General features: G+C 50.8%; 1 protein-coding gene across 1 annotated transcript in view; it reads right to left on the minus strand.

The window, feature by feature from the left end:
* Positions 1-21798: 21798 nt before the first annotated feature.
* Positions 21799-23552, minus strand: part of LOC126995682 (uncharacterized) — a 2882-nt gene continuing 1128 nt past the window's right edge. Inside the window, exon 1 of the mRNA XM_050855460.1 lies at positions 21799-23552. This exon is cut by the window's right edge and continues 1128 nt beyond it. Coding sequence (XP_050711417.1) covers positions 22228-23298 — 1071 coding nt within the window. The 5' untranslated portion in view covers positions 23299-23552 and the 3' untranslated portion in view covers positions 21799-22227.

Genomic DNA, 23552 nt, shown 5'->3' on the forward strand with positions numbered 1-23552 from the left:
CCCAGGAATCGCGAACCCCCTCCCCCATGCGCTCTTCCTCTTCATGGAATTCGCTCCCGACCAGTCGTCCACTCATTTAAACCGACCGACAACAACGAGGGCAAAACGATAATATAGCTTAACGACGGCGGCGAGGAGGAGGAAGAGGAGGAGGAGGGCAAGAAGAAAAAGAAGAAGAAGAAGAAGAAGAAGAAGAAGAAGAAGAAGAAGAAGAAGAAGAAGAGGAAGAAGAAGAAGAAGAAATAGAAGAAGAAGAAAATGAAGAAGAGGAGGAGAAAGGGGACGAGGAGAAGGAGAAGTAGTATGAAAGAAAAAGAAGATGATGACTAAGGGGCACAACAACAACAACAACAACAACAACAACAACAACAACAACAACAACAACAACAACAACAACAACAACAACAACAACAACAACAACAACAACAACAAGGGTGGCAGCAGTAATTGTTTGTGGTGGGAGACGTAGATGCAGTTTTGACGGTATACTGAAGGTGATGGTGGTGATGATGGTGTTGGTGGGTAGTGGAGTTGGCGGAGGTAATGGCGGTGGTGGGTGGTGACGACAGCAGGACTGACAGCCATCACCGGCGCCTGAATGTCTTTCCGCCTCACCACCGTCTTTTTTTCGTAAGCGACTCGTCACCTGCTGGCAGAGACGACTCCCAGCCCCCTCCCCTCCCCTCTTCCCCTCCCTGCACCCTCCACACAAGCACAGGGGCGTCTCAGGAGCACTGGATCTACGTATGACTGTATATGCTATAATTGTACCTGTTGAGGGCTGCAGGTAGGGGAGGAGAGGGGTGGGGAAGGTTTGCAGGGGGGGGGGCTTGCACTACACTTGCGGAAGGTGTGCATCAGGAGGGTTACTGAAAGCCACTTCGTCTGTCAACCCTGTGCTTCGATTGTGACAGGTCAAGTGACGCATCGCGAGGCAGCATGAGCCAGGCCTGCAAGATGAAGTGACTGCACCGGCACTGACTGGGGCCAAACAGAACCCAATAACGCATGGAGGTATGAGCGAGGGTATTGTAAGTCGGCCAGTGAGCGCACACACACACACACACACACACACACACACACATACCCATCAACCCACACATACATACAGAAACATGGATAAGTAAGGGGAGCGAAGGAAGAGTGGAAAAAGGGCGAGAAGGCAAGGGAAGGGCGGGGAAGGGTGGGGAACCAAGGGAAAGGCGGAGAAGGGTGGGGAAGCAAGGGAAGGTAGGGGAACGGTAAGGGAATAAGGAAAGTGAGGGGAAGGAGCAAGTGAAGGGCAGGAAAGCAATGAAGGAGAAAGGGAAGAGGAGTAAGGGAAGGGCGGGGGAGGACGTTGGAGGACGAGGACGGGCGAGGAAGGGTGAAGGAAGCAAGGGAACGTTCTGGGAAGAATGGCAGAGCAAGGGAACGGGCGGGAAAGGAAAGGGATGGGAGCAGGAAGTGAGGGTTGGATGGACGGTGTAAGTGAGGAAGTCCAGAACAGTGTCAACAACTGAAGACGCCACGCGGGCTGTCTCCCTCTCTCTTCAAGGCACTGAGCCACATACCGCGAACTCTCCGTGAATAATAGACGGCAGTGCAGCGTCCCACTCACGTCCTGATCGCCTCTTCCTCCTCCTCCTCCGACACTTCTACCCTGCCTCCCCCACATCAGTCCCCGCCGCAATCTCAACGCCTTTCTCCCCTCCCAACTTTCCTTCCCTGACAGTGGGAGGAAATAGGTTGATCTGTCACCTATAGAAAACCCACTACTCTCCGCCCCACCACATCCTCCGCGGCTCCCTCTGCCACAGGAACATAACGAGTAGCGAACAAGTCTTAAGGAGATATTAGAGGACTCCCCGCTTATAAGTCTGTAGTCTGTAGTGTAGAGTCCGTAGTGCTTGATGAATTAGTGAATATATCGTAAAGTGAAATGTGAATGAAAGAGAGTGTTACGAGGGGAGAGGAAGAAAGGGTGCATAAATGAGTGGGGGGGGGGGCGTTTCTGGGAGCATCTTTCTAGAGTCTGACACCCCTTACACCCCTCCAAAACACCCCTACCACTAATAAAAACATCCACCGCCTCCACACCCCTTACATAACGAAGACTACAAGGCAAAATTAAGAGAGGCGAGGGGAAGAAGTCTAGGCCATATTGTAAGGGGGAAAAGGAGGAGGAGGAGGAGGAGGAGACGTAGGAGGAGAGAAAGAGGTGGAGGAAAGGAGGGGCTTGTATAAGGGAAGCTTGGGGATTTAGTGGGAAATCTCCAAGGGTAGGGGAGGAGGAGAGGGGGAAGAGGGGAAGAGGAAGGCGGCGTGGAAAATGAAGCCAGCCGCCGAGGGAGAGAGCGACAGAGCGGAAGGGAAAGGAGAAAAAAGGAGGAGGGAGAAGAAGAGGGGAGAAACAAAGAAAGGGAAGGAAGAAAGACTGTAATTAGAGAGAGAGAGAGAGAGAGAGAGAGAGAGAAAGAAGAGTACAAAAAGAGAGGAAAAGAGAGAAAGGAGAGGAGGTAGGGAGGTAAAGAAAGGGGAAGGGAGAGAGGGAGGGAGAGAAGGGAGATAAGTAGGTATAAGGAGGGGAGACATCTGTGCATGGAGGAATAATATCTGGAGAGGAAAATCCAGTATATAAGGAGAGTTATTTTTGCCATTCAGCAGTTCCTGGAAACGCTGAGAGGAACGGAATAGGGAAGGAGAGAGAGAGAGAGAGAGAGAGAGAAGGAGGGTTGGAGAGCGAGAGAAAAACATAAGGGGAGAAAAAGAGAGGAAGAAAGCGATGGTGTTGAAATTGCAGAAAATAGGGAGGGAGGGAGAGAGGTGGAGAAGGAGTGATAATGAGAGGTAGAAGAAGGGGTGAAAGGAGGAGAGGATGAGGGGAATAAGGAAGGTGATGATAGGTGTGAAAGAGGAGGAGAAAGTACTGCTGTCCTTTTCCTTTCCTTCTTCTTTTTTTCCCTTCTTCCCCATTTTCTTCTACCCTCCAAATAAATAGATAAGGGAAGAGAATGAGGGAATAAGGAGATAATGATAATAGGTGTGAGAGAAAGAAAGAACACTCCTATCGTTTAAAATTTCCCTTCGCATACTGTACTAAGTTCCCATCTACATCCCCTTTCTTTTTCTTCTTCTTTTTCTTCCCCTTCTTCTCCATTTTCTTCTTCCTGCTATCCATTTTTTTTCCTTCCCCATACTGTGCTAGACCCCTTTCTAAATCCCCTTCTTCTTCTTCTTCTTCTTCTTCTTCTTCTTCTTCTTCTTCTTCTTCTTCTTCTTCTTCCCCTTCTTCTCCATTTTCTTCTATCTGCTATCCATTTTTTTTCCTTCCCCATACTGTACTAGACCCCTTTCTAAATCCCCTTCTTCTTCTTCTTCTTCTTCTTCTTCTTCTTCTTCTTCTTCTTCCCCTTCTTCTTCCCCGTTTTCTCCTTCCCTCTACCTCTGAATAAAAATAAACAAATTCATAAATAAGCAAATAGGTGAATCAATAGAGAGTGCACGGCATCCACATTAGCTAAATCGGCGGCATTATAAAATTCTGATGGAGATGAAAGCGCCGTTAATGAGTAACAAGCAGCGGCAGCCGGCAGTAATGAACGGGTGAAAAAGTATTAAGACCAGGTGAGCGTCAGGTGAGACCGCTAACACCTACATCGAAGTTGTTGTTAGTGGTAGTGGTGGTGGTGGTGGTGGTGGTGGTTGATTTTGTTGTTGGTGGTGGTGGTAGTGGTGGTGGTGGTGGTGGTTGATTTAGTTGTTGTTGTTGGTGGTAGTGGTGGTGGTGGTGGTGGTGGTGGCGTTTTTCTTCTTCTTTCTTCCTTTTCTTCTTCTTTTTCTTCTTCTTCTTTTTCTTCTTCTTCTTGTTCTTCTTCTTCTTCTTGTTCTTCTTCTTCTTCTCTTTCTTCTTCATGTTCTTCTTCTTCATTCTTGTTCTTGTTCTTTTTCTAGTTTTCGTCCACTTCAAATTCATCTTTTCATCATAAAATTAATAATGGTCTTTTTTTTCTCCTCTTCTTAATATTATTCTTATTCTATTCCTCTTGTTCAAATTCTTCTTCCTCTGCTAATCCTTCTTCTCTATCTGTTTCTTCTTTTTCCTCCTCCTCCTCCTCCTCCTCTTCTACTGTTTCTTTTTTCTCTAATTCTTCCTCCTCTTTCCCTCCTCTTTCCTCCACTCGTTTCACCTTTACGGGTTTTCCTCTGACGCATTCTTTCCTCCTCCTCCCTCCCTTCAACGACCCTCACTACCCCCCCCCACCACCACCACCACTCTCCAGCCTCTCCCCTCCCTCACCATCACCACTCATCCCCCTCTAGCCTCCCATTTATTCCCCTTACATGTTCTCCTGTAAGCATGATAGGAGGAGAAAAGGTAGCGATCCCCTCTCATCCCCCTCCTTCTCTCCCCTACCTCATCTCCCCCCTCTCCCCCCTGGTACTGGTATGACACTGTATGATGCAACCTGTTCTTTCCTTCCCTCCCCTCCTCCCCCTCCTCTCATCCCCCTCCTATCATCTCCCTCCCCCTCCCTTACTACCCTACTCCCCATCTCCCCTCCCCTCCCCCTTCTGCCCCGGTGACAGTATGACATGAAGGAGCTTGCCCATTCCCTCCCTGCCCCTCTTTACTCCCCCTCCCCTTCCTCCCAATCTCCCCCCTCCAACCCTCTCCACTGCATGTTGTAACTTGTCTTATGCCTCCCTCCCCCTCCTTCTTCCTCCTACCCCTCCTTTCCCTTCCTCCTCCTCCTCCTCCTCCTTCTTCATTCCTTGCCTCTCAGTGAAAACAAATTGATATCCATTCTCATTTTTCTCATTACCCACTTTTCCTTTTCTCTTTTTTGTCTTTTTCAATTTTTTTCTTTTCCTCTCTCCTGAATTTATTGCCTCAGCCTTTTCTTCTTTTTCTTGTTTTGCTTCCTCCATTTCTTTCTTGCTTTCTTTCTTATTTACCTCCGTTCATTCTTTCTTTCTTTCTTTTCTGTCTTATTTTTCCTTTTTTTCTTTTCCTCTCTCCTGAATTTATTGCCTCAGCCTTTTCTTCTTTTTCTTGTTTTCTTTCCTCCATTTCTTTCTTGCTTTCTTTCTCTTTTTCTTTTCCTTTTTCTCTCTTTCACTCTTTCTTTACCGTCCCATTTATTTCCGCCTCACGCACCGATGTTTTCGTCTCTCTGATTCAGTTTTCCTCCTCTTCTTCCTCTTCCTCTTCCTCCTCATATTTTTTATCTTCCAAACTCTTTCAATCTTTATCAAACCCTTTATCTCCGCCGTTCCAATTTCCGCCTCTGGTTCACTCTTCTTCTTCTGCTCCTTTCTTTTTATTATGCATTTTTTTGTTTCCTTGTTCTTTTTTTCCTTTTTTATCTACGTCTCAATACGAAAAAGCAAATATATAGTCTTTTTTTTTTTTTTCGCGCTTCATGTCTTTCTTTCAATCAATCATTTTTTATTACTTATTTTTTTTCTTTCATTTCCTTCTCTCAAACTTTTACACTCTCTCTCTCTCTCTCTCTCTCTCTCTCTCTCTCTCTCTCTCTCTCTCTCTCTCTCTCTCTCTCTCTCTCTCTCTCTCTCTCTCTTCCTTTCCTTTCTCTAATCTTTCTTTCTTCATCTCTGACCAAAAACTTCCCTACTGAGTGTGCGTGTGCGTGTGTGTGTGCGTGTGTGTGCGTGTGGAGGCCATTACCACAGCCACAGCTTCCACGGGAGTCTCTTGGCGGCCTTCCCGGGAGTTAATTCTAAGGCCGTCGAAGAAAAGGAGAAAAGAAACGAATAAAAACGAAACAGCTTGTGCACGGTGGTGGCGGAGGTTTATTTTGGAGTGTTCGCCCCCGCATCTCTCGTGTGTGTGTGTGTGTGTGTGTGTGTGTGTGTGTGTGAGAGAGAGAGAGAGAGAGAGAGAGAGAGAGAGAGAGAGAGAGAGAGAATAAGAAAAACATTTATTTGTTTATTCAGTAGCTCGCGTGCATAAAACACACACACACACACACACACACACACACACACACACTTGACCCTGACCCAACCCACGCATATTCCCTGTGTGTATGTGTGTGTGTGTGTGTGTGTGTGTGTGTGTGTGTGTGTTGAGTTGTGGATGGTCATGCACCGTTTAACCCTTCTCTCTCTCTCTCTCTCTCTCTCTCTCTCTCCTCCCTGCTGCACCACCGTTGGCAGTGCGTGAGGTGATGGTCCAGGTCGACGCTAGTTTAGTCATTCAGTCAGTCCTGTAATTACCTTTCCTCTTCACTCCCTTCCTCGTCCAGTCATTTATCCATACGTTCACCCATCCACTGCGTCATTTCCCTCCCTCACCCACTCCTGCTGTAGATTTACTTATTTACTTAACGCATGCACACACACACACTTCTTGCTTTTCACTTATTCATGCCACACCACACTTATTCTTTTCTATTCCCTCTTATTTTCTTTCTTACTCTCTTACTTTGTTTTGGTCTTCATTCGCTAAGTCGCATTTCACATCACGTTAGTCAATCAATCAACTATATACATTTTTTTCCCGCACTTTTGGTAACTCTTTTTAATCACTCCAAGCCTCTTTCCTCTATTTCCCAGTCTATTCCTCTCTTTGTCATTCCACTTGCTCCACCTCAACTATTCATATTACATCAAGATCTTCCGTTACTCATTCTTCCACCTCGTCCTCTCTATGCAAGCGCCACATACTTGCTGTTCCTCACTCCACTAAATCCAAAAACTTGTCTATTTCATGTTTTAGCTCGTCATTCCAGTTGCTCATCCACGATTCATTCCACGTCAATATCCTCCGTTACTCATTCCTCCACCTCGTCCAATTCATGCACTCGCCACATGCCTGCTGTCCGCTCCACCTCCCTCCCCTCACTCCACTCATGACTTAATCGTCTCCACTTGCATGCCCTTTCGACTATTAATATCCCTCTTGTCCACCCACGTGTGTGTGTGTGTGTGTGTGTGTGTGTGTGTGTGACTGGGTAGAGAAAATACGTAAAAGAATAATAATTATTGTGTAACTAGACACGTACAATCTCGTTCAATGGAAAATTATGCAAAAGCTGGATTCATGTAACGAGAGAGAGAGAGAGAGAGAGAGAGAGAGAGAGAGAGAGAGAGAGAGAGAGAGAGAGAGCATATCGTATGACGTCACCTGGTCAACCCGACGCTACGAACAACGCTAACACGTAGTAATGAAGAGGTCAAGGGCAGAGGGAAACCTTGAACCGTGATATTTAAAGGTAAAGGAAAGGAATGAGGAGGCAGTAGTGGCAGGAAGAGGAGGAGGAGGAGGAGGAGGAAGAGAAGGTGGAGAAAAAGGAGGAGGAGGGGGAGGGGGGAAAAGAGCAAGAACACCACCACTACCACCACCATAATCACCACCACTACCACCACCATAACCACCATAACCACCACCACCATCACCACCACCACCAAAACCAACAAAAAAAAAAACAGGAACAAGAAAAGTATTAGGAGGATGAGGAGAAGGAGGAGGAAAAGATAGCAAGAGGTGGAAGACGAGGAGGAGGAAAAGGAGAATAAAAGAGAAAGAGGAGAAGGAGGAGAAGGAGGAGGAAGAGGAGAAGGAGGAGGAAGAGGAGGAAGACTATAGAAGGAGGGGTAAAAAAAATATGATTAGGAATCCAAGAAAACAAGCAAATTTAATATATATTCAAAGTGTGGGAGATGGTGTCGGTGATGGTGGTCGTGGTGGTGATGGTGGTCGTGGTGGTGGTGGTGGTGATCGTGGCGGTAGTAGAGTGGTGGTCGCTTTGGTAGCGGTGGTGGTGGAGGTGGTGATAATCGTGGTGGTGGTGGCGGAGGTGGTAAAAACGGTGGCGACGGTGGTGGTTAGTGGTGGAGGAGGAGGTGGTTAGTGCCATGGTGGTGGAGGTGGTGGTGGTGTTGAGTTGCCGCAGTCATTGGGAGCAACGTCCTAGTAATGGTGGTGGTGGTGGTTGAAGTGGAGGTGGTAGTGGTGTTAAAGTGGATACGGAAATTGAGTAAGTGATGATGATGATGATGATGATGATTGTGGTGGTAGTGATGGTGGTGGTACTAGTAGTGGAGGTGAAGTGGATTTGAGGACTGAGTGGGTGAGTGATGATCTTGTGGGTGGTGGAGATGGTGGAACAGTGTAAACATGGTGGAATAATGGAGGTGGCAGTGGTGGTGGTGGTGTGGCGGTGAAATTAGTGGTGTAAAGGTGGAAGAGCATTGGTGTAAAGTAAGTGGAGTAATGCCGAGAAGGAGATGAAGTGGTGCTGTTAAAGGAGGAGGTGGAGCGGAGGAGGTGGTGGTGGCGGAGGTAGTGGTGTGGAGGTGATGAAACTGATGGTGTAATGGTGATGCAAGGGTGAATGGATATACAGTAGTGTAGTATCAAGTAGTGTAAAGTAGATGGTGTAATGCTGTGAAGGAGGTGGAATAGTGGCGTGAAAGAGGAGGTGGAGCGGCGGAGACTGGTGGTGGTGGAGCGGCGGCGGCGGTGGTGGGCGGGTTCGCGACGTCACGGGAGCAACAACCCGGAGAAGGTCAAGGCCACGGCTGAGAGGAAGAAGAGGAGGAAGAGGAAGAGGAAGAGGAAGAGGAGGTGGTGGTGGTGGTGTTGAAAGGCTGAGCCGCAGGGAAGAGAGAACTGAGCAGAGGGAAGGAAAGGAAGGATGGGAATGAGATAGAAGAAGGAGAATAGAAAGACCGAGAAAGGAAGAGAAGGGAGAGAAGGATGAAGAGGAGAAGAAGAGATGAAAGGAAGGGAAAGGAAGGATGAGAGTAAGACAGAAAGAAGGGGAAGGAGAAAAAGAGAAGGAAGAAAGAAGAGGAGGAGAGATGGAAGGAAAAAAAAAGTGAGTGTGGATGAAGCAAGAATCTGATCCACAAGTAATACAACACTGAAAGGAAGAAGGGGGAAGGGGGAAGGGGAGGAGAAGGGAAGGGGAAGGAGGAGGGAGATAAAAATGAAGGAGTGGCTTTGTGTATCTAGGGGAGAGAGAGAGAGAGACCCACACCAGCAGAAAAAAAAAATAACTCTACCAGTGGAGATTGCACAACGCGGATCCCGTATTGTTGACAAATGAATAGCGGCGGCGGGCTCCAGAGAGTGAAAACCAACACACACACACACACACACACACACACACACACACACACACACACACACACACACACAAGTGATATGCTGACTCGTTAATACTGTCTTGATTGCATTGCGGAGGAAGATGACAGGAGGGGGGGGGGACGAGGGAGGGGGAGTGGAAGAAGGGTGGAGAGAGCAAAATGGATGGAAGAAATGAATACGTGTTAGTGTGGAGGGGAATGTACAGGGAAGGGTGTGTTTGTGGAGTGAAGGGAGTGGGAGGGCTTTCATATGTACGGGATGGGGGATAACAAGGCGTGGTTTGTTATCATTATCGGTGACGGTGTTCGTGACGGTGCTCTGAAGGCGATACAAAACGACATAGCTTTTGCCTGACGCAGCAGCAGCACCACCTCCCCCCCCCTCACCCCCCACCCACCCACACACACGCCACGACCCAAATAACATCCCAGACACCCGTGATGCAGCCTCTCCTTCATCCCCACCCTGCTATGCAATGCCACAGGTAGCATAACACCCCCACTCACACACCCACACGCTCACACACCCTCCATGTCCCTCTCGAAGAAGCGACAGCAGCGGCGGCGGCGGCATGAACTGCGTCACGACCCTAAAGACTTGCTCGTCGCGGTGTAACTCACTTCGTCGCCGCCAACAGGATAATTTGCGGAGATAACTTTTACGATCCTTATGATGGTGCGCACTAAACGTCTTGTTCTCTTCGGGTCGGGGCTTCGTGTCGCTCGGGGTCTCAGGCTGCGTGTGAGCGTCGAAATAACTCGAGAGTATTCGGTGCTCAGATATTTGACACAATATCTCCGGGACAGTCAGCGGGCAGCGCGGCAGTCCCTCCTAAAGCTGCCCGGCGCCCGTAGCAGCCTTGTCCGCCTCTGTGGATATTGGTGCGGCGCGACGAAGCGGAACTAAGGTTTTGAGTATTCCGAGGCAGTTGCATGAGCAGGGCGCTTTTAATGTTGCTCCGATCACGCCTCTACCGGCCCCTGCACCCCAGCCGGATCACGCTACCAGGGATACGAGACGGTGAGATAATTTGAGTACTGATAAAGTGGGACAAAGAATTAAAGTAAGAAAAGGAGGGTCCAAAACTAGCCTTGACCCATACACTGACGGGGGCGGCCTGACTCACGGCGGCCACCTCAAAACTATGAAGGAGCGGCAGTCCAACAGTGGCCACTAAGGCAAGGAGGTGCTTCCTGTGTGAAGGGATAACATGGCGTAGGCCACTGTGGTAGTAACTATTAGAATAACGGTGGAGGCTTCCTCAACACCGGTATATAGTAGGCAACAAGCGTGGGGCAGACCTGACCCATCACCTTGCCATGGGATGAACTACAGTGACCGTCCACACAGAGGTCACCTTCATCACGCCGCGCCAGACACTCAGGGCGTTGGGCGAGGCGTCAGGAGGTGCCTCTCGGGCCCTCCTGTGTCTAGTCCACCTAATCCTCGGCCCTGCAGGACGCGTGTGTTTTCGTTATGCCTCAGCAAGGAACGCACACGCTTGTTGGAGGCGTACACACACACACACACACACACAAGTTATTTCCTGTTCTCATCGCGGCAGCTTTCGCCTCTCCTTAATTTAATCTTCTGTCCGCGGCTCTCTTCTTTTCCTCGTGTGCCCCTTCGTTTCGTTGTTTATTCACGCCGCACTCGCTCCTTCGTGCCCACCCCTGACCTTTCACTAACTTTCCTCTTCTCATCTCCCGCCTCTCCTTCAGCTCTTTTCCTCATTCACCGTCCTTCCCCGCCTCCTGCGCCTCCCTGCTCCGCGCCCCTCCCCCCTGTCCTTACAAAGCCTCGGGGAACGCTGCCACCAGACTAGCAATGACCCCCGGACCGCCTCACCTGGGCCCCTTACGTCACCTGAGTCAGCCGCCGCCGATTACATCACACGGGCGGCGTCCCGGGGCGCGGCGACCTAATTGCACCAATCACGGGACGCCACACAATTCCCAGGGACAATCAGACGCCTGTTTTCTGATGAAGCGTTGGAGTGTTTGTTCCCCTCCTCGCTACTATATATATCTCGGTTTCAAGAATGAGCCGGGATACATTTTCTGTTATTTTTCTGTTTCTCTCCTCTCTCTATATATATTTCTCCTTCTCTATATAGTACCCCGGGACATCTTTTTTTTTTCTGTGTTATCTTTTCGTCTCTACAGTTTCTAAGAACGAAATCGAGTCCCCTCTCTCTCTCTCTCTCTCTCTCTCTCTCTCTCTCTCTCTCTCTCTCTCTCTCTCTCTCTCTCTCTCTCTCTCTCTCTCTCTCTCTCTCTCTCTCTCTCTCTCTCTCTCTCTCTTACTGTAGCGCGCCGTGTTTTCTCTTTTCCCCTCCCCTCCCCTTCCCTCTCCATCCTCCCTTCCCTGTCTCTCTATCCCTCCATACATCTCCTCCGCTTCTCCGTAGTGCGGCGCGGTTCTTGGGCGGTCCATTAGCTTCATGTAGCCAATTAAGAGGCGCTCCTCCACTTACTGGCCAATCAAGGGAAGCCGATTATTTCCCTGTTTGTTACCGCCCGCCCTAACCGCCTACACAACCCGACGAGTTCCGGAGGGGAGTAGACCAAGACAGACAGATAGAAAGATAGATAGGAAGATAGGATAGTACTGCTTTCCCATCTTCGCTCTTCCCTCTCATCCCTTCCTCTATCCCTTCCATCTTTCCTCCCTTTCCCTTCCTCCACTCATTTTCACCTTCCCTTTCTCCTCCTTTCTCCATCCCTCCCTTTCCCTTTCCGTCACGTCTGCAAGTCTCCGTTTTCCTCCCTCCCTTTTCACTTCCTTTTCCTCTCCACTCTTTTTCTCCTTTCCTTCCTTCGTTCTTCTCCTCCTGTACTCATTTTCTCCTTTCCCTCCCTCCTTTCCCTCCCACCTTCGTTCCCTCCCCCCTCCCACAGTCTCTTAATTCCCCGAACGCTGACGCTATCGACTGCCGACCCTGGAAACGCCATAATGTTCCTTGCAGATTCCATTATGAGCACCCCGCGGCAAATTGCTCGTGTCCTACTGCCGCCAAGCACAATGCAGGCTGATAAAACTGTGTAATGGACGGGGAGAAAGAAGAGGATGGGGGGGGGAAGAGGGGGGGGAGGCAGCAGCAGCGAGTGGGAAAGAGAAGGGAAAAGGAGAGAGGGAGAAAAAGTAAGTGCATCAACAACAACAACAACAACACGATGCAGTTTAGTAAAGTTTCCCTTAATCTCTCCTCCTTCACCGCCACCACCACCACTACCACCACTACACTCATCTCTACCTGCCTCCTCCTCCCACCCACTGATGAATATAGGCTTTAAAAGGTCATTCACTTTTTTTTTTTTTACATCAGAGGACACGGCTCAAGGGCAATAAAAAGAGTACAGAAAAAAAAGCCCGCTACTCGCCGCTCCTATAAAAGATAAAAGTAAAGAGTAGTCAAAAGAGAGGTCAATTTACTCATTCATTTACTCATTCATCCATCCACTCACGCACGCACGAACCTCTTCCCTCATATCCTTCACTCTCTCACTCATTCACTCACGTACTCAACTCACACACATTCACTCATTCACTTTTATTCATCAGCCCCCCCCCCCCCCCCTGCTCTCTAACATAAGCATTCACTCACGCACTCATTCCCGCACTCACTCCTTCGCCCCCTTCTGCTTCGCCGCCCACGTGACTCCCTTCTCCTTGGCAGCCTTTAGCGACTTTCCCATCTCCCCCTCCCCCTCCCCGAGTCTTTTTCATCGCCTCCTTTACTTCTGCCTCCTTTCAGTACGCTTCATTCACTCATCATCATCAGCAGCAGCCTCTTATTTCCCGTCTTGTGGTGTCTTTTTTTTATTTTTTTTATTTGTCTCTTTTCTTTGTCACTGCATTTTTTTTTTTACAGCTAAAGAAACCGCTCAAGGGCAACAAAAAAAGGTTTAATAAAAAAAGCCCGCTAATCGCTGCTCCCACAAGAACAAAAGTAATGACGCTCTTCCTCAGCTCCTCCCTTTCCTCTGAACTCCTAATACTCTTGATTCTTATTGTTGGTCAGCTAGCCTTTCTTCTTTTCTCTTTATTCGTGCATATCTGTTATTCTTAGTATATCCACCTCTTCCTTCTCTTCCTTCTCCGTCTTCTCCTCCTCCATTTTTCCGCGCTTCTGACCGTGACATGGCCGCGGCAGGAGCTGTAACTGGACGTCCTCCCACGCTGGTTTCCAAGGCACTCCTCAAACCGTTTTTCTCTGTATTCTTGTGTCCGCTAAAGCACGCCATCGCCTCCCGCCAATCGCAGGAATTCCAATTTACCGCTGCACTGATTGCCGCTCGCCCCTGCCCTGCCCTGCCCTGCCGCCCCTGCCCTGACCCTGTTCTGACCCTGCCGCCGCCTCCTCTCTGCCGGCCGCCGTGTTTGACTCGCCGCCCCGATGAGAACGACCAATCAAGTGAGGAAACTCGTCCCTGCTCGTCACGGCCAGAATATGCAGCAGCTCGCTAAACGGCGTGCACACACACACACACACACACACACACACACACACACACACACACAGGTGCCCCGGACTCTCCTGCAGGCGACATTCTCGACGCCATTCCGACATTCAGCGCAAAACACATACACGACAGTCCTCCTCCCTGCCAACCTAACCCTCTTCCCTCTCCTCTTCCTCCTCCTCCTACCTATTCCTCCTCCTCCTCAATCCATTACCTTCTTTTGGTTACGCACAGGTAAATGACATCTCCCCTAAAGCCTGAGGTCATCAATAACTCCAAACGCGGTGTTACATACGGCCCCGACCCAGTCCTAGTCCTCCTCCTCCTCCTCCTCCTCCCGTTGCTACAGGTCTCTAGCAGCAAACATTTACACACCTCGGAAGCCTTTCTGGGCAGGACATCAAAGCCTTGCCTCACTTAGGGCGCCGCGTTAACCTTTCATGCCGACGCGGGGCCACACACATACGCCCCGCCCCGCCCCGCCCCGCCGCCGGCACCACCAAGGGAAGGGAGGAGGAAAAAAAGGAGTGCGTAGAATTGTTTGTGTAAGGGAAGGCATGTTACATTTATACCAGTGTGGGAGGGGGAAGGGGGTTGTGAGTGCGTGTCTGGGGGGAGGAAGGTTGTGTGTGTGTGTGTGTGTGTGTGTGTGTGTGTGCAGGTATTCCCACCGCTTGCTTACTTGTTACCAGATTCAACTTGCTTCAGCGGATACTTCACCACCACCACCACCTCTTGCACCATTACGGACGAAAATAACACCCACTCACACATTTAACCTCCCTTACTGTTTATTTCCCCTCGCCAAGGTGTTAGTCATAGGATCATCCCTCGCCTTCTGGGACTCTTCAGTATGTTGCCTTTGCGCCCTAAAACACATCGACACTTCCGCTTCTCACATCAACTATTTTTAAAGGTCAGAGAAGTCATCAATCGAGTTTTAATGAGTGTTTCTTTAGGCTCATGGTACTGAGGAAGAGTCATACTACCACAAGGGTCATAAAACTACTACTGGAAATGCCCTCATCTCATATGAAAGCCTTGGCGAATATGTGAACTTGGAAGACGAAATGTTTTAAAATACAACCCATTGACTTCCCCATCTCTCTCTCTCTCTCTCTCTCTCTCTCTCTCTCTCTCTCTCTCTCTCTCTCTCTCTCTCTCTCTCTCTCTCTCTCTCTCTCTCTCTCTCTCTCTCTCTCTCTCTCTCTCTCTCTCTCTGTCCTTTCCACCTTCACTCCTCCACTTTTATCCACTTTCAGATCCCACTCCCCTCTTTCACCTCCCCCCCCCATCACCTGCCCCTCTCATACCCACACCCTTCCTCCTCCTCCTCTGGACACCACCACAATCACCGCCAGGACATAACACTCAGCACCTCACTTATAACTCCCCTTCGGCGTCCCTCCTTCAGAGCTACGGCGCCCTCCTTGTCCTTGTCACACTGCACTGCCGATTCTCTTTTCCCTCTGCTCCTCCTCCTCCTCCTCCTTCGCTTCATGATTCTCCGGGCTTCCTATCACTTAGCACCTCACAGCCAGCCCCCCTCCTCCGTCAGCCCTCCTTCAGGCATAGCGTCTCACAGCGTCACATAAGGCACTAGGTTGCATCGAAGGAGGAAAGCCGCATAAAACTAGCTACGAAGAGAAAGAACTCTGACCCCCCTGCCCCCCCCCCCCTCTCTCTCTCTCTCTCTCTCTCTCTCTCTCTCTCTCTCTCTCTCTCTCTCTCTCTCTCTCTCAAGGCCATCCTAATGTGAGTGTGAGGTCATGTGGCTCTCCTGTTTACCTCCAGCTGCTTGCGTGCCTGTCGTCGCTGCCTGCCATTACAGATCTCCCCCCCCTCCCCACACCCCCTTCCACCACCTCCACCACCACCACTGCCACCTCCGTCTCCGCCCCCACACCAGACCGAGCCCTACCACCACCACCACTTTCTTTTATCACTACTACTACCACCACCACCGCCGCAGTCTCCACCGACCTCACCGACCTATGCCACTACCGTCACTAATATACAAATGCCATCTCTCATCACCACTCGTAACACCACCACCACCACCACCACCGTCCCACCCTTTAAACCCCCCTTCACACGCATACTCTTTCATCACCACTACCACTACCAAACGCACTACTTATCCATCACCACCACCACCACACCACTACTACACTCTCCAACTCCACCCCACCCCACCCCACCTCACCCCTCTATAACAATGCAAACACTCCATTACACCCAATATTCACACATCACCACCGCCGCCGCCGCCGCCGCCGCCACTCCGTCCTTACAGCGCATTCCACTTCACCAAGCACTCATGTTATCTCCCTCCATACCATGCCACCAGAGCTACACCGACACACGTACACACAAACACACAACACCAAGCAGGCGAGTATAGGAGAGCAAGCAGACGGACGGGCGGGCGGGCGGGCGGGCAGGCAGGCAGTCGCTATCCCTCCACAAGGTCATGCCACTCAAGGCTAACATTCCTAATCCATTATAAAGCCGCTTCGACAGGTCACGCGGCAACACGGTCATTAGGAGAGGCCAACACTGCACCCTGCCTGACCCTTCCTCCCCCCCCGCCATCCCACCTCCCCCCTCCCCTGAAACCCGACGGCCGCTCGCTTGCACTGCTTCGGGCGACTGAAGTAATTCTATATCATACTCTTGAATAATATTAGTTTCTCTCTCTCTCTCTCTCTCTCTCTCTCTCTCTCTCTCTCTCTCTCTCTCTCTCTCTCTCTCTCTCTCTCTCTCTCTCTCTCTCTCTCTCTCTCTCTCTCTCTCTCTCTCTCTCTCTCTCAACAGGTGCCGTGAATCAATCTGTTTATCACCTCCGTCGCCCGCCTGACTGTCGTGCTCTTGCCCCGCCCCGCGCCCGCCAAGCCCCAGCCCCGTGGTAACAGGCTGTGGCATCATGTTACGGCAATTTGCGGCTGTTTTTGCACTCCACGTCGACAAGGTTACGGCGGGAAGGGAATGAGGAGGAGGAGAAGGTAGGGTGGTGTGTGTCGGGGGGGGAGTCCTGGTGAGGGTATAGAAGAGGAAGGAAGGGACGGAAGTGAGAGGTTGTAGGAGGATCTGAGGAAGAGATGTGTAGGGGAGGAAAAGTAAAGTGGAATGGTTGGGAAGAAAGGAAGGGAAGGAACTGAGGTTGGGTGGGAGGGAGGATGAAGCACAGGTGAAGGGAGAAGAGAGGATGGGAAGGAAAGGGATGAAAAGGAAATGGAGTTAGGTGGGTATCAGAAGAAATGGATGGGGAGAATAAAGATAGAAGGAAAGGGTAAGTGCGTCTGAGTAGGATAGGTGGAAGGAAGGAAGGAAGGAAGTAGGGAAGGAGGGGAAGGACGGAACTGGCTCGCCTGCACTCGCCGACCTTGAGCTGAATACAAGACGGTTAATAATATGCCGCCAGAAGGAGGGAATGTAAACAGACTAAGCCCCGAGCACCTGTTTGTGTGTGTGTGTGTGTGTGTGTGTGTGTGTGTGTGTGTGTGTGTGTGTGTGTGTGTGTGTGTGTGTGTGCTTACAACCCTTCTATCAAAATGTAATAAATTATAATACAATATATCTAGTTAGTTATGTGAGTAAAACCACAACCACCTCTCTCTCTCTCTCTCTCTCTCTCTCTCTCTCTCTCTCTCTCTCTCTCTCTCTCTCTCTCTCTCTCTCTCTCTCTCTCTCTCTCTCTCTCTCTCTCTCTCTCTCTCTCTCTCTCTCTCTCTCTCTCTCTCTCTCTCTCTCACATAGAGCGGCCGTCGCCTCCTCCGCCAGACGACAAACCCGACGGCTGCCTCCAGTATGAACTTGGCCTAGAAAACCGGTTGGGCGGCTGGCTGCTGGCGGGGGAAACCTGTTACACGACTCCTGTGCTCCCGCGGATCACACAGGGTCGTCTTACGAGCTGCAAGTCGGCGAGGCGAGGCAGGCCCAGGCAGTCTGCATCTGCTGTTTATAGGCCGCCTTTGTACTCATTCCGACCCCCAGCATGGCCGTGAATTAGTAAAGAAGCTCACGAAAGCGCCCCTGCATCTGGCATCGCTATGGAGGAGGAAGGGGAGCCTCGTACATCTGGCAGGCGAGGGCAGTAACCTTGGCCCCTATCGCTCGCCACGGTCGCTGTGTGACGTCACGACTCAACATACCAAACGGGCGCCCCCAAGATGACTCTGCAGACTCCCCCACCCCACCCCCCATCCCTCTGCCTCACCTGGAGCCAGCCGGCCTCGCACTCTCCCCGCTGAGTCCTTAGGCTACATCCCCTGCGGGCTTCGAGGCGGCGGTGCTCCCCTCGCCCGGGCGCGCGTCGCCGCCTCGCCGTATTTCGGGATCCTCGTACGTCCGGCCGCGTGGTAGTAACCTTGGCCGCCTTTGTAGTTAGGAATGGCGGGCTCTCGCGGAGGGCCAGACTCTATCGATCTCGTGGGTGCTGCGAGGCCCTTGATCTCGAGCCGTGTATTAGGTGCGGCACGTGACGGCCGACCACCGCCGCCACGCCTGCTACTGCTGCTGCTACTTCGGCCGCCGCCACCACCGCCGCCGCCGCCTCTTCCTGATGCTGATGATAGTACTACTTATACCACTGCTACTGCTGCTGCTGGTTTACCTGCTCCTGATGTTATTGCTGTTACTGTCGCATACCATTACTACTAATAATCATAATAATAACACTACTACGACTACGGCGACGACTACTACTACAACTGCTACTACTACTACTACTACTACCGCTGTAACTATAAAAAAAAGTGCTACTACTAATACTGCCGTTGCTGCTGGTCGTATTGCTGTCACTGTTCTTGTTGCTTCCTTCCACCCTCGCGTCACCTAGTATCTTCGAGTCTCTTCTGTCTCCACCTACGTCACCTCTGCCGCCTCTGCCTCACGACCTAACCCACCGCCCCAGACTCACCCTTTCTCCTCCTCCTCCTCCTCCTCCTTTGCAGTACTTCCTCGTCACTTGCCGCCCGTCATCACAAACAAGTCTGTCTGTCACGCCGCCGCCGCCGCCGCTGCATCCGCCCCAGTGGTCGTCACCTTCACACACATTCTCACTGTTTTTTCCCCGCTGTTTCGACGCCGTCACCGTCACCTATCGCTCGTCAAGCCTCGCCCATCGCCCTATCAGCAGCCAAGCCTCGTCCCCACCCTCACCGCTTCCCCGCCTTCACCGCACTCTTGCCCCTTAATGTAATAACTTGTCCCCACGCCCCACCGCCAGTCACCACCGCCATCCTCAGCATCACCACCAGAGAGGAGTCCCGCAGCTCACCATAATGTTTCACCACCACCACCACCACCTCGCTACCCCGCCTTCCATCACCAGTTTACCTCGTCTACCACACTCCTCACCACCTACCACGTCTCTACCTATCTCTCTACACTCCACACTTACTTATCCTCACCGCCTACCGCAGTTCCCTCTTTCTACCGCCGCCGCCCTATACACCGCGCCTTTATCTTTCTACACTCCTTGCTTACCAGTCTACACCGCCTACCGCACCTTTCTCTCTCTATTTTCCTACCGCCGCCGCCGCCCTGCCTAACTTCCACCTATCAAGAGCGCAAGGTTGCCAGAATATCGTACTCAGAGCATCGTGTTTACCGGTTTCTGACCTATTATTATTGCCAGGAAACATCAATAATTAACCATTTTAACGATAACTGTATATGAAGTCAGTTATCGGGGTGGAAGAGACCGTTTTGGGGTTGGAAATCGGCAAACATAAGAGGCTGAGTACGATAGTCTAGCACCGTTGCAAGAGCGTCACCCCAACCTCCCCCGCGCGCCAGCAACTCCGCCGCCGCCGTCTCCGTCAGAAGTGCAGAGTCGCTCATGATGCAGACTAAGCAGTATCTCGTTAATTAACCTGTCCCAACCCTCCACACACCTGCCAAACACCGAGATTATAAAGCAGCATCAACAACAACAACAATAATAATGATCACAATGAATCTACGCAAGGAAAAAAATATCTATATACAAAGAATACAAAACCCAGGAGTGTAGGTCAAGGTTATGCGCCCAATTAAAAATGAGCGTTGAAACGAGTGTAAAAAAATAGAAAATAAAATATCCGAACTTTCATATTAATTAAAAACATATCACACGTCAAGAAATTAATCAGAAATAATGGTTCAAGGACTCGTCTTTTTATATACCGGGAAGGTCTCCTCGATAATGAATAATACACGTTAATTGAATGCACAACGAACGTTCAGTATGTCCTTGGCACTCTAACTCTCCCCCCTCCCCTCCCCCCCCCTCCCCCCATCACGAGCCTTTCTTCCCTGCGGCGGGCCTGGCAACGCTAACACAGACAGGTGAACAACAGGTGAACAACAGCAGGCGGGGAGCGTCATGAAACCTCTAACTCTACATATCAATCTCTACATTTGACGCTTTTTTACTTTTTTTTTTGTGGGGTCAGTACCTTGCCGGCTTTTTTTTTTTTTTTCGGCCTCATCATCAACACAGCGAGGAGTATCAACAAAGCTCTAAAACTATATAGTAATCTCTCCATTTGACGCTTTTTATATGTATGTCTAAGGGATTAGTACTTTAACGGTCTTTTATTTCAGTACCATCAACAGCACAGCAAGCGGAGAGTATCATCAAGCCTCTAAAACTATATATATTGATCTCTCCATTTGACGCTTTTGATTATGTAATATTGCGGGATCAGTACTTTTAGTCTTTATTTTTTCGGTCCTATCATTAATCCTTTAAAACTACATACTGATCTCTCCATTTGACGCTTTTTTGTATATATCGTTACGGGATCGGTACTTTTACGGTCTTTTTCGATCCTCGGTGAGTCTCTTTTCCGTAAGAACCAAAAAGAGCGGTGTTGAAAAAGCGTTCCAGTGGCCGTAGTGAGCATCGCGCGAGGGGAGCAGAAGAGCGGGGCGGCAGGGCAGGGCGGGGTGCTATCTCCGCCTCCGCTTTCATAATGCCACCGACGCGGGGCACATACAACAACCTCAATTTCTTAGCCCTTGCATCAGGGGCATATCCTACCACACCAGGACCCCGTGCAGCCCTAGTATAACGCCTGTGAAGGGGCATACACTACCATATCGCCGCCTCTGCCTCACGACCTAACCCACCGCCCCAGACTCACTCTTCCTCCTCCTCCTCCTCCTCCTCCTCCTCCTTCGCAGTACTTGCTCGTCACTTTCCGCCCTTGAGAAACTCCTGCAGCGGAGCACATACTACCATGCTAACTCTTGCTTAACTCCTGCAGAAGGGTCCCATTCCCCCCCCCCCCCCCACGTAGCTCCTTCATCCTTGCATAACACCTGCAGAAAGAAAAAATACACTCACCCTTGCATAACGCGGGGGGCTCATCCCATCACCCTAAAATGCCAGCTCTTGCATAACCCCTGACCTCCTAACCCTTATGGCCGGGGATAAGAACCTCTCTCTCTCTCTCTCTCTCTCTCTCTCTCTCTCTCTCTCTCTCTCTCTCTCTCTCTCTCTCTCTCTCTCTCTCTCTCTCTCTCTCTCTCTCTCTCTCTCTCTCTCTCAGACTACGTGCTTCATGAACCCACAACAGGAGATAACTTTCCGGCCACAGCAAGGAGGAGGAGGAGGAGGAGGGCGCAGGGACGGCGGGAAGACGAGGCGGCGGTGACGGAGAGATGGAGGAACAGAGGGAGGGAGGGAGGGGAGGTAAGAGACAGAGGACGGAGACAGGGACGGAAACACGGAGACGAAGGAGAGAGGACTCGGGCATAAAGATGGAGGGTTGAAGAGTTACAAGGACGGAGGAGGAAGGAAGCGAGGGAGACATGGGAACAGAGAAGGCGAGAAAAAAATACAAAATAACATAAAAACAAGGAATACGTCCAAAAAAAAATAACGCAGCTTAACCTAACCTAACCTAACTTAACCTGTTCTCACCTCCATGGCATGTTAAGATCTCTTGTCTGCCCCCCTCCCCCCCCTCCCCCCCTCCAAGGGTAAACAACTTAGCGTAACGTAAAAGGCAAAAAAGTTGTCCACATATTTTTTGGGGGGACTTGTCATTTTCCTTCATGTGCGGCAGCGGGAGGAACCTTTTAGGAAGAGTTTGTTGATGAGGGCAAACCTGCGGCTCTTACCAAAAAGGGGACATTTGTGTGTGTGTGTGTGTGTGTGTGTGTGTGTGTGTGTGTGTGTGTGTGTGTGTGTGTGTGTAGGAAGTAGAAGGGAAGAACGTGAGGGACAGTTAATAGTTGAGACAAGGGATTATTGACTTTAAGGGATGCTGAGGCCAGGCAGGAGGGCAGCCATGGGAGAGGAAGAGGAGGAGGAGGAGGAGGGAAAATACTGAGGGTTGCCACGACATCTGGGTTGGCGGTAGTTCTGGAGTGAAGGCTGGCAGAGGACAAGAACACAGAAGAATAGAAATGAGTGAAAAAGGAGAATGTCAGAAAGAAAAGGGAGGAAAAAGGAGGAAGGAGAAGAAAAAAAATGGCTATATATGGGGTCGCAAGGTGTATAACGATTCTTTCCCTTCAGGAGGAATTCCCAACACCTGAAGCACACTGAAATAAAGTCAAAACTGTGACACATACAAGGGATTTTTTTTACCGAACACTCCTAACATCGCAGCTTGCGGGCATCGGCGGAAAAAAAGGGAAAACAACAGCGAATGACAAAACACATCAAAACGTTCGGCGGCACAACAGCGAAAGCCAAAACACGAAGGGGCCGGTGAATGTCTGAGGCGAGGGTGAGCGGAGGGGCGGGAGGCTGGGTGGAGGTACTAGCGGGAGAGAGATAGAGAGGAGAGAGAGCATGGAGAGCGAGAAGAGAGGGAGAGTTGTGAGAGACGAGGAAGAGAGAGGGAGCAAGAGAGTGAGGGGCATGGAGAGCAAGAGGGGAGAGAGCGCGGCGCGAGGGGTCGTGGGGAGCAGCTGGCCATGCACACAACGAGTCCAACACTCACCTAAGTCGGGGATGGAACTGGAAACATCGTCGGGCTCCTCCTTCTTGCGGTCCTTCTTCCCCGTAGCGCGTGGACGCCCACCGGTTGCAGAGGACGTGGTCGAGGAGGAAGGAGAGGAGGGTGTCGGCGGTGGGCAGTCCGACGCCCTCATCAGGTCCGGGGGGCGAGTCTGGTCAGGACGGGGAAGGTCGTGGGAGCGGCGAGCATCCCGGTACCGAGCACCATGAGGGCCCCGGATGACCTCTCGGGGCACGTTCATGGGCCGGGCAAACTCCCCTGAGGAGCGCCTGCCGCGGTGCTCGTAGGGGTGGGTGTCGGGGGGCGGCATGCTGGTCTCAACGCACCGGATCACGCCGGGTCCGCCTCCGTCGCCGTCACCTTCGCGGTACTCCATCTCGGATTCGCGCTTCACAAGCACCTGCGGCTTGACGTCAGCCTCGCTGCTGATCTTTTGGCGCCACGGCGCCGGGCGCGGAAACTTGCAGGGCGAGAGCTCTTCAAAAACGGGCTTGGTGTCGCCCGATACACTAGCTTCTTCGGAAGGGGGCGTGATCTTCACATGTTGAGCGACCTCCACACCGTGCGTGGCCTCCACGTGCTGGGCGGCCTCCACGTGGTAGGAGGGAGAAGAGGAGAATGGGGTATACTCCGGCGGGGGGTATTCTTGACCTGAGGAGTATTCTTGACCTGAGGAGTATTCTTGAGGTGAGTAAGTGGCCTCCTCTGCTGCAGTCACAGAGGACGTCACGAGGGGCTCGCACAGTGCCTTGTCACTCATTTTCCTCATGGTCTCTTGGCCGGCTTGGCACAAACAGTCTTAAAAAGGTAAAAAAGATACAGCAATCCAGTCACTCACGTCAGTCAAGCTATCAACTACGGTGACCGCCGCGGGGTTCGCAATCCTTCAAACAACGAGCAGAACTTGCAAAAACATCAACTTCTACTGAGGACATCTACGGAGCTTCTTAAAAATAGTTCAGTATTACAAAGTATTAAAAATATTAACTACGACATCAAAGTCAGGCTACACAAAAAGCGTGG

Source organism: Eriocheir sinensis, chromosome 8 (assembly GCF_024679095.1).
Source record: "Eriocheir sinensis breed Jianghai 21 chromosome 8, ASM2467909v1, whole genome shotgun sequence".
In the NCBI taxonomy this organism is placed as follows: domain Eukaryota; kingdom Metazoa; phylum Arthropoda; class Malacostraca; order Decapoda; family Varunidae; genus Eriocheir; species Eriocheir sinensis.